The sequence below is a fragment of the Salmo salar genome, chromosome ssa12, assembly GCF_905237065.1.
Source record: "Salmo salar chromosome ssa12, Ssal_v3.1, whole genome shotgun sequence".
NCBI lineage: Eukaryota > Metazoa > Chordata > Actinopteri > Salmoniformes > Salmonidae > Salmo > Salmo salar.
Window position 1 is genome coordinate 19,385,963 of NC_059453.1, and position 10,000 is coordinate 19,395,962.

Sequence of the window (10,000 nt, forward strand, 5' to 3'; positions counted from 1 at the left end):
TTGCTTCAATATATCCACATAATTTCCCTTCCTCATGATGCCATCTATTTTGTGAAGTGCACCAGACCCTCCTGCAGCAAAGCACCTCCACAACATGCTGCTGCCACCCCCGTTCTTCACGGTTGGGATGGTGTTCTTCGGCTTGCAAGCCTCCCCCTTTTTCCTCCAAAAATAACGATGGTCATTATGGCCAAACAGTTCTATTTTTGTTTCATCAGACCTGAGGACATTTCTCCAAAAAGTACGATCTTTGTCCCCATGTACAGTTGCAAACCGTAGTCTGGCTTTTTTTATGGCGGTTTTGGAGCAGTGGCTTCTTCCTTGCTGAACGTCCTTTTAGATTATGTTGATATAGGGCTCGTTTTACTGTGGTTATAGATACTTTTGTACCTGTTTCCTCCAACATTGTCACAAGGTCCTTTGCTGTTGTTCTGGGATTGATTTGCACTTTTCGCACCAAAGTATGTTCATCTCTAGGAGACAGAACGCGTCTTCTTCCTGAGCGGTATGACATCTGCGTGGTCCCATGGTGTTTATACTTGCATATTATTGTTTGTACAGATGAACGTGGTACCTTCAGGTTTTTGGAAATTGCTCCCAAGGAAGAACCAGAATTGTGGAGATCTACAATTTTTTTCTGAGGTCAAGGCTGATTTCTTTTGATTTTCCCATGATGTCAAGCAAAGAGGCACTGCGTTTGAAGGTACATCCACAGGTACACCTCCAACTGATTCAAATGATGTCAATTAGCCTATCAGAAGCTTCTAAAGCCATGACATAATTTTCTGGAATTTTCCGAGCTGTTTAAAGGCACAGTCAACTTAGTGTATGTAAACTTCTGACCCACTGGAATTGTGATACAGTGAATTATAAGTGAAATAATCTGTCTGTAAACAGTTGTTGGAGAAATGACTTGTGTCATGCAAAGTACATATCCTAACCGACTTGCCAAAGCTATAGTTTTTTAACAAGAAATTTGTGGAGTGGTTGAAAAATGAGTTTTAATGACTCCAACCTAAGTGTATGTAAACTTCCGACATCAACTGTATCTAGGTATTAAACATACCTACCCACACAACATTGACACACATTATACACTTACATGCATATCTATATCATGTAGCCTATATCTTTACAGTACCAGTCAAAAGTTTGGACAAACCTACTCCATATTATGGCAAGAACAGCGCAAATAAGCAAAGAGAAGTGACAGTCCATCATTGCTTTAAGACATGAAGGTCAGTCAATACGGAACATTTCAAGAACTTTCAAAGTTTCTTCCAGTGTAGTCACAAAAACCATCAAGCGCTATGATGAAACTGGCTCTCATGAGGACCGCCAAAGGAATGGAAGACCCATATTTACCTCTGCTGCAGAGGATAAGTTAATTAGAGTTAACAGCCTCAGAAATGGACAATTAACTGCATCTCAGATTGCAGCCCAAATAATTGCTTCTCAGAGTTCAAGTAACAGACACGTCTCAACGTCAACTGTTCAGAGGAGACTGCATGAATCAGGCCTTCATGGTTGAATTGCTGCAATGAAACCACTACTGAAGGACACCAATAAGAAGAAGAGACTTGCTTGGGCCAAGAAACACAAGCAATGGACATTAGACCGGTGGAAAACTGTCCTTTGGTCTGATGAGTCCAAATGTGAGATTTTTGGTTCCAACTACCGTATCTTTGTGAGACGCAGAGTACGTGAACAGATGATTTCCACGTGTGTGGTTCCCACCGTGAAGCATGGAGGAGGAAGTGTTATAGTGTGGGGATGCTTTGCTGGTGACACTGTCAGTGATTTATTTAGAATTCAAGGCAACCTTAACAAGCATGGCAACCACAGCATTCTGCAGCGATACTCCATCCCATCTGGTTTGTACTTAGTGGGACTATCATTTGTTTTTCAACAGAACAATGACCCAACACACCTCCAGGCTGTGTAAGGGCTATTTGACCAAGAAATAGAGTGATGGAGTGCTGCATCAGATGACCTGGCCTCCACAATCCCCTGAACTCCGAATTGAGATGGTTTGGGATGAGTTGGACTGCAGAGTGAAGGTAAAGCAGCCAACAAATGCTCAGCATATCTGGGAAATCCTTCATGACTGTTGTAAATGCATTCCAGCAGCATACCACCCTGCAACCCACTGCTGGCTGCTTCTGAAGCTAAGCAGGGTTGGTCCTGGTTGGTCCCTAGATGGGAGACCAGATGCTGCTGGAAGTGGTGATGGAGGGCCAGTAGGAGGCACTCTTTCCCCCTGTCAATAAAAATATCCCAATGCCCCAGGGCAGTGATTGGGGACATTGTCCTGTAGGGTGCTGTTTTTTGGATGGGATGTTAAATGGGTGTCCTGACTCTCTGTGGTCACTTAAGATCTCATGGCACTTATTGTAAGAGTAGGGGTGTTAACCCTGGTGTCCTGGCTAAATTCCCAAGCCATCATGGTCACCTAATCATCCCCAGCTTACAATTGGCTCATTCATCCCCCCTCCTCTCCCCTGTAACTATTCCCCAGGTTCTTGCTGTAAATGAGAATGTGTTCTCAGTCAACTTACATGGTAAAATAATTCCAGGTGACTACCTCATGAAGCTCGTTGAGAGAGTGCAAAGGGTGGCTACTTTGAAGAATTTAAAATATTTGTTTAACACTTTTTTTGGTTACTACATGATTCCATATGTGTTATTTCATAGATTTGATGTTTTCACTATTATTTTACAATGTAGAAAATAGTAAAAATAAAGAAAAACCCTTGAATGAGTAGGTGTGTCCTAACTTTTGACTGGTACTGTATTTTGATCTATAAAACATTCTTGCAATGCCCACACAAACTTTCGATCCAGCTGTTATCAGCTCACTGTGTCCCTGCTCCCTTGTTTCCCTAGGGAGGGAAGTGTGGTGGCACACTTCTGGCTGGTACTGTCAGTCCCCGACAGCCATGTTGGTAAGGTAACTTTGGAGCGAGTCAGCAGCTGCCTTCAGAGTCTACTAGGGGCCTACAGAGGGAGCGACAGAGAGGAGACTGCTAACTATGGAGAATATCTGTTGCATCTTCCCTCTTTCTCTATCACAGGTGAGCGGGAGAGGAATGTGGGGAAAGGACCTGTGTTTTTATTATTCTTTGTGTTTAGTTGATCGTTGTATTATTTGTGACTCATCATGTTGTTTTCTGTTTGCTTGCTTGTTTGTTTGTTTTTAACCCCTCAGAAACAGACCCCAAAGTTGTTGAACTTTTGAAAGCTTCATTTGGTATGATTTATTTGATCTTCTCCTCACCTTCTACATTATTTTAGAAGCTTTAAGAAGTTCTTGAACTATGTCAATTGTAGGTACACTTGAATTTAGTGAGGAGTGTTCATCTCTTCCTGTTGCTCTCTTTCTCTCTCCCACTTTCTCTCCCTCCTTCCTCCTCCCTGCCCTGTCCACAGACTGCTACAGGTACCAGATGGTCAGCTCCAGCACAGCTGTGGCTATGAGGGGACCTAACACCCAGCGCTCGTCCTGCCTTTGGCACCTCAGGGCCCCGCAAGGCACCAGCACCCAGAGTTTCAGACTGGAGCTGAGGATGGAGTGGCTGCTACCAGAGTGTAGAGATAGACTGGCTGTCTATGATGGTTTAACGCCTACTGATACTCACCTCATCACCTCGTAAGTTTATAAATATTCCTGCAGCAACAGGTTTTGAATGTTTGCTTGATTTGTTGTTAGGGTATTAGCTGACCAAAATTAGGCTACATGGAAAGTGCAATACTGTTAACATAATCGTGTGTTAGTGTGAGTTTTCAGTGAATTCATGTAAATCATGAAGCTCGTCTTCATTTCCTGAGGTGCGGGAAATTCTTACCAACAAAACAGTGATCAATTTAAGATCCTATATTACAGTATTTTTGCTACCATGGCTAGAAGAAGAGATCTCAGTGACTTTGAAAGAGAGGTCTCAAAGGAGCATAGGGGGTTTAAATGGTGTGTGTGTGTGTGTGTGTGTGTGTGTGTGTGTGTGTGTGTGTGTGTGTGTGTGTGTGTGTGTGTGTGTGTGTGTCAGTCACCAGATCTCAACCCAATTGAACATTTATGGGAGATTCTGGAGTGGCACCTGAGACAGTGTTTTCCACCACCATCAACAAAATAACAAATGATGGAATTTCTTGTGGAAGAATGGTGCCGCATCCCTCCAATAGAGATTCAGATTCTATGCCACGGTGCAATGAAGCTGTTGTGGTGCCGCATCCCTCCAATAGAGATTCAGATTCTATGCCACGGTGCAATGAAGCTGTTGTGGCGACTCGTGGTGGACCAACACCATATTAAGACACTATGCTGGTGTTTCCTTTATTTTGTCAGTTACCTGTTCATCCAGTATAGACAGACAGAGTGTAAAGACAGACTACATGATGCTTTAACACCAACACATAGTCACCTCATCACCTAGTGACTTTATGTTGATGTTCTATATGCTGACTCTCTCTCTCTCTCTCTCTCTCTCTCTCTCTCTCTCTCTCTCTCTCTCTTTCTCTCCCTCTCTCTCTCCCTCCACCACCAGTCTGTATGGCTGCAGCAGACAAGAGCGTGTTGTTCATGTGTTGTCATCAGGAGAGTGGATGACAGTGGTCTGGAAACAGGGTCTCTACAACTACAAAGACCCCTTCTCCCTGTCTGCACAGGCCTGGACCACTGAAGGTGAGGTTTATATGGTTGTTATTAAAGTGTTTCAACTGAGAGTTATATGTTGCTCTCTTCTACAAGGACTTTACAAACACTTTCTTCCTTTCACATTCATCATCATCAATCCCCCATCCCTCTCTCACCCTCTCTCTCCCCATCCCTCTCTCTCCCTCCTTTCTCCCTCTCTCTCCCCATCCCTCTCACTCCCTCTCTCTCCCTCCTCTCTCCCCCATCCCTCTCTCTCCCTCTCTCTCCCCATCCCTCTCTCTCCCTCCTCTCTCCCTCTAACTCCCCATCCCTCTCACTCCCTCTCTCTCCCTCCTCTCTCCCCATCCCTCTCACTCCCTCTCTCTCCCCATCCCTCTCACTCCCTCTCTCTCCCTCTCTCCCCCATCCCTCTCTCTCTCCCCCATCCCTCTCACTCCCTCTCTCTCCCTCTCTCTCCCCCATCCCCCTCTCTCCCCCATCCCTCTCACTCCCTCCTCTCTCCCCCATCCCTCTCTCGCTCTCCCTCTCTCTCCCTCTTCTCTCCCCCACCCCCCCTACTCTTTCTCTCTTCTCTCTCCCTTCTTTCTCCCCCCTCTCTCTCCCCACTCTCTCCCCATATCTCCACCTCACCCTCTCTCTCTCTCTCTCTCTCTCTCTCTCTCTCAGTGTGTTCCTCCAACATAGAGCTGCAGCCAGTATCAGGGGTACAGGGTAGTCTACGTACCCCCTTCTATCCCAGTTACTACCCACCAGACACCAACTGTACCTGGACATTCACTGTGAGTGTTATACTGTACATCCCCTTCTACTGTCTTCTACTGTATTATATTGTCTTCTACTGTCTTCTATTATCTTCTATTGTATTATACTGTTTGCTACTGTCTTATATTGTCTTCTACTGTCTTCTACTATCTTATATTGTATTATACTGTCTGCTACTGTCTTCCACTGTCTTATATTGTATTCTACTGTCTTCTACTATCTTCTATTGTATTATATTGTCTGCTACTGTCTTCTACTATCTTATATTGTCGTCTACTATCTTCTATTGTATTATATTGTCTGCTACTGTCTTCTACTATCTTCTACTGTCTTATATTGTCATCTACTGTCTTCTACTATCTTCTATTGTATTATATTGTCATGTACTGTCTTCTACTATCTTCTACTGTCTTATATTGCCATCTACTGTCTTCTACTATCTTCTATTGTATTATATTGTCATGTACTGTCTTCTACTATCTTCTATTGTATTATATTGTCTGCTACTGTCTTCTACTATGTTCTACTGTCTTATATTGTCATCTACTGTCTTCTACTATCTTCTATTGTATTATATTGTCTGCTACTGTCTTCTACTGTCTTATATTGTCGTCTACTGTCTTCTACTATCTTCTATTGTATTATATTGTCTTCTACTGTCTTCTACTGTCTTATATTGTATTATATTGTCTGCTACTGTCTTATATTGTCGTCTACTGTCTTCTACTATCTTCTATTTTATTATATTGTTTGCTACTGTTTTCTTCTGTCTTCTACTGTTTCTAACAAGTAATAACATGGGACCATTCTGTTCTATTCTGTTGTATTCAATTTTATGTGTGTGTGTGTGTGTGTGTGTGTGTGTGTGTGTGTGTGTGTGTGTGTGTGTGTGTGTGTGTGTCCTAGGTGCCCTCTGCAGACTATGGACTATCTCTGGAGTTTGAAGGTTATGAGCTGAGCAGGGCCAACTATAACCAGGCCTGTACACAGGGACAGTGGATGGTACAGAACCGCAGGTACACACACACACACACGCACACGCACGCACACACACACACACACACACACACACACACACACACACACACACACACACACACACACACACACACACACACACACACACACACACACACACACACACACACACACACACACACACACACACACACACCTGTTTCATCCGTATCATTTGACCTGTGTCTCTGCCTCAGGTTCTGTGGGACGAGAGGTCTCCAGCCGTATGCTGAGCGCCTCTACCTCCTCTCCACGGCAACCAGCGTTGTCATGACGTCCGAGGTGTCAATCACAGGGCCTGGACTCCAGGTCCACTACAGCCTCTTCAACCAATCAGATCGTGAGTCTGGGGCCTGGATGACAGACATTGGTCAAGGGTTTGACCTCAGACCTAGAGTTAGGGTGAAGGTGCTATAGGTAATCTTTCTCTACAGACTGTCTGTCTGTTCAACCAATCAGATCGGGAGTTATTTTGAACAAGAGGTGTTTAGGGTGATTTTTAGGTTGTGTGCTGAAATGATGTTACGTGACAGATGAAGAGATGAGAAAGTGGAAGAAATGATGTGCTTAAGACATACAGTAAGGTGTGTTTGTATTACATACTACCGGTTGTAACAGGCTGTTGAGGGGAGGACGGCTCATAATAATGGAGTCAATGGAATGGACTGAACCACATGGAAACCAGAAGTTTGATGTGTTTGATACCATTCCACTGACTCCATTCCAACCATTATTATGAGCTGTCCTCCCCTCAGCAGCCTCCACTGGGTAGGACGCATATTAATAAATAATACTCTATTTGGGTGTCTTGAAAGTGCGTGTGTTCATGTGTTCCATCCTGTCCTGGTCAGTTCCTGTGTACTCTAGATTGTCTGTGTTCCAGCCTATCCTGGTCAGTTCCTGTGTACTCTAAATGGTCTGTGTGTTGCAGCCTGTCCTGGTCAGTTCCTGTGTACTCTGAATGGTCTGTGTGTTGCAGCCTGTCCTGGTCAGTTCCTGTGTACTCTAAATGGTCTGTGTGTTGCAGCCTGTCCTGGTCAGTTCCTGTGTACTCTAAATGGTATGTGTGTTGCAGCCTGTCCTGGTCAGTTCCTGTGTACTCTAAATTGTCTGTGTTGCAGCCTATCCTGGTCAGTTCCTGTGTACTCTAAATGGTCTGTGTGTTGCAGCCTGTCCTGGTCAGTTCCTGTGTACTCTGAATGGTCTGTGTGTTGCAGCCTGTCCTGGTCAGTTCCTGTGTACTCTAAATGGTCTGTGTTGCAGCCTGTCCTGGTCAGTTCCTGTGTACTCTAAATGGTATGTGTGTTGCAGCCTGTCCTGGTCAGTTCCTGTGTACTCTAAATTGTCTGTGTTCCAGCCTATCCTGGTCAGTTCCTGTGTTCTCTAAATGGTCTGTGTGTTGCAGCCTGTCCTGGTCAGTTCCTGTGTACTCTAAATTGTCTGTGTTCCAGCCTATCCTGGTCAGTTCCTGTGTACTCTAAATTGTCTGTGTGTTGCAGCCTGTCCTGGTCAGTTCCTGTGTACTCTAAATTGTCTGTGTGTTGCAGCCTGTCCTGGTCAGTTCCTGTGTACTCTAAATGGTCTGTGTGTTGCAGCCTGTCCTGGTCAGTTCCTGTGTACTCTAAATGGTCTCTGTGTTGCAGCCTGTCCTGGTCAGTTCCTGTGTACTCTAAATGGTCTGTGTGTTGCAGCCTGTCCTGGTCAGTTCCTGTGTACTCTAAATTGTCTGTGTGTTGCAGCCTGTCCTGGTCAGTTCCTGTGTACTCTAAATGGTCTCTGTGTTGCAGCCTGTCCTGGTCAGTTCCTGTGTACTCTAAATTGTCTGTGTTCCAGCCTATCCTGGTCAGTTCATGTGTACTCTAAATGGTCTCTGTGTTGCAGCCTGTCCTGGTCAGTTCCTGTGTACTCTAAATGGTCTCTGTGTTCCAGCCTGTCCTGGTCAGTTCCTGTGTACTCTAAATGGTCTGTGTGTTCCAGCCTGTCATGGTCAGTTCCTGTGTACTCTAAATGGTCTGTGTGTTGCAGCCTGTCCTGGTCAGTTCCTGTGTACTCTAAATGGTCTGTGTTCCAGCCTATCCTGGTCAGTTCCTGTGTTCTCTAAATGGTCTGTGTGTTGCAGCCTGTCCTGGTCAGTTCCTGTGTACTCTAAATTGTCTGTGTTCCAGCCTATCCTGGTCAGTTCCTGTGTACTCTAAATGGTCTCTGTGTTGCAGCCTGTCCTGGTCAGTTCCTGTGTACTCTAAATGGTCTGTGTGTTGCAGCCTGTCCTGGTCAGTTCCTGTATACTCTAAATGGTCTGTGTGTTGCAGCCTGTCCTGGTCAGTTCCTGTGTACTCTAAATTGTCTGTGTGTTGCAGCCTGTCCTGGTCAGTTCCTGTGTACTCTAAATGGTCTCTGTGTTGCAGCCTGTCCTGGTCAGTTCCTGTGTACTCTAAATGGTCTCTGTGTTGCAGCCTGTCCTGGTCAGTTCCTGTGTACTCTAAATGGTCTGTGTGTTGCAGCCTGTCCTGGTCAGTTCCTGTGTACTCTAAATTGTCTGTGTGTTGCAGCCTGTCCTGGTCAGTTCCTGTGTACTCTAAATGGTCTGTGTGTTGCAGCCTGTCCTGGTCAGTTCCTGTGTACTCTAAAGGGTCTCTGTGTTGCAGCCTGTCCTGGTCAGTTCCTGTGTACTCTAAATGGTCTCTGTGTTGCAGCCTGTCCTGGTCAGTTCCTGTGTACTCTAAATGGTCTCTGTGTTGCAGCCTGTCCTGGTCAGTTCCTGTGTACTCTAAATGGTCTCTGTGTTGCAGCCTGTCCTGGTCAGTTCCTGTGTACTCTAAATGGTCTCTGTGTTGCAGCCTGTCCTGGTCAGTTCCTGTGTACCCTAAATGGTCTCTGTGTTGCAGCCTGTCCTGGTCAGTTCCTGTGTACTCTAAATGGTCTCTGTGTTCCAGCCTGTCATGGTCAGTTCCTGTGTACCCTAAATGGTCTCTGTGTTGCAGCCTGTCCTGGTCAGTTCCTGTGTACTCTAAATGGTCTCTGTGTTCCAGCCTGTCATGGTCAGTTCCTGTGTACTCTAAATGGTCTCTGTGTTCCAGCCTGTCCTGGTCAGTTCCTGTGTACTCTAAATGGTCTGTGTGTTGCAGCCTGTCCTGGTCAGTTCCTGTGTACTCTAAATGGTCTGTGTGTTGCAGCCTGTCCTGGTCAGTTCCTGTGTACTCTAAATTGTCTGTGTTCCAGCCTATCCTGGTCAGTTCCTGTGTTCTCTAAATGGTCTGTGTGTTGCAGCCTGTCCTGGTCAGTTCCTGTGTACTCTAAATTGTCTGTGTTCCAGCCTATCCTGGTCAGTTCCTGTGTACTCTAAATTGTCTCTGTGTTGCAGCCTGTCCTGGTCAGTTCCTGTGTACTCTAAATGGTCTGTGTGTTGCAGCCTGTCCTGGTCAGTTCCTGTGTACTCTAAATGGTCTGTGTGTTCCAGCCTGTGACGGCATCAAAGACTGCCCCAACGGACTGGACGAGAGAAACTGTGGTCAGTTTACCAAGCTAAAACACATTCATAACATTTAAATTGTGAAACATTTATAAGGCATT

At 45.3% G+C, this 10,000-nt stretch overlaps 1 protein-coding gene across 4 annotated transcripts in view; it reads left to right on the top strand.

Moving 5' to 3' along the window:
- Positions 1 to 10,000, top strand: part of LOC106564379 (transmembrane protease serine 6) — a 16,447-nt gene that overhangs the window by 2,553 nt on the left and 3,894 nt on the right. For 2 of the 4 annotated variants that reach the window (XM_045690962.1, XM_045690963.1), the window contains exons 5-12: positions 2,887 to 3,074; positions 3,209 to 3,250; positions 3,430 to 3,649; positions 4,542 to 4,678; positions 5,318 to 5,430; positions 6,320 to 6,429; positions 6,628 to 6,770; positions 9,888 to 9,938. In XM_045690962.1, coding sequence (XP_045546918.1) covers positions 2,887 to 3,074; positions 3,209 to 3,250; positions 3,430 to 3,649; positions 4,542 to 4,678; positions 5,318 to 5,430; positions 6,320 to 6,429; positions 6,628 to 6,770; positions 9,888 to 9,938 — 1,004 coding nt within the window. Of the gene's footprint in view, positions 1 to 2,886; positions 3,075 to 3,208; positions 3,251 to 3,429; positions 3,650 to 4,541; positions 4,679 to 5,317; positions 5,431 to 6,319; positions 6,430 to 6,627; positions 6,771 to 9,839; positions 9,939 to 10,000 lie in introns of all 4 variants that reach the window. The other 2 variants (XM_045690960.1, XM_045690961.1) reach the window with 1 other exon arrangement.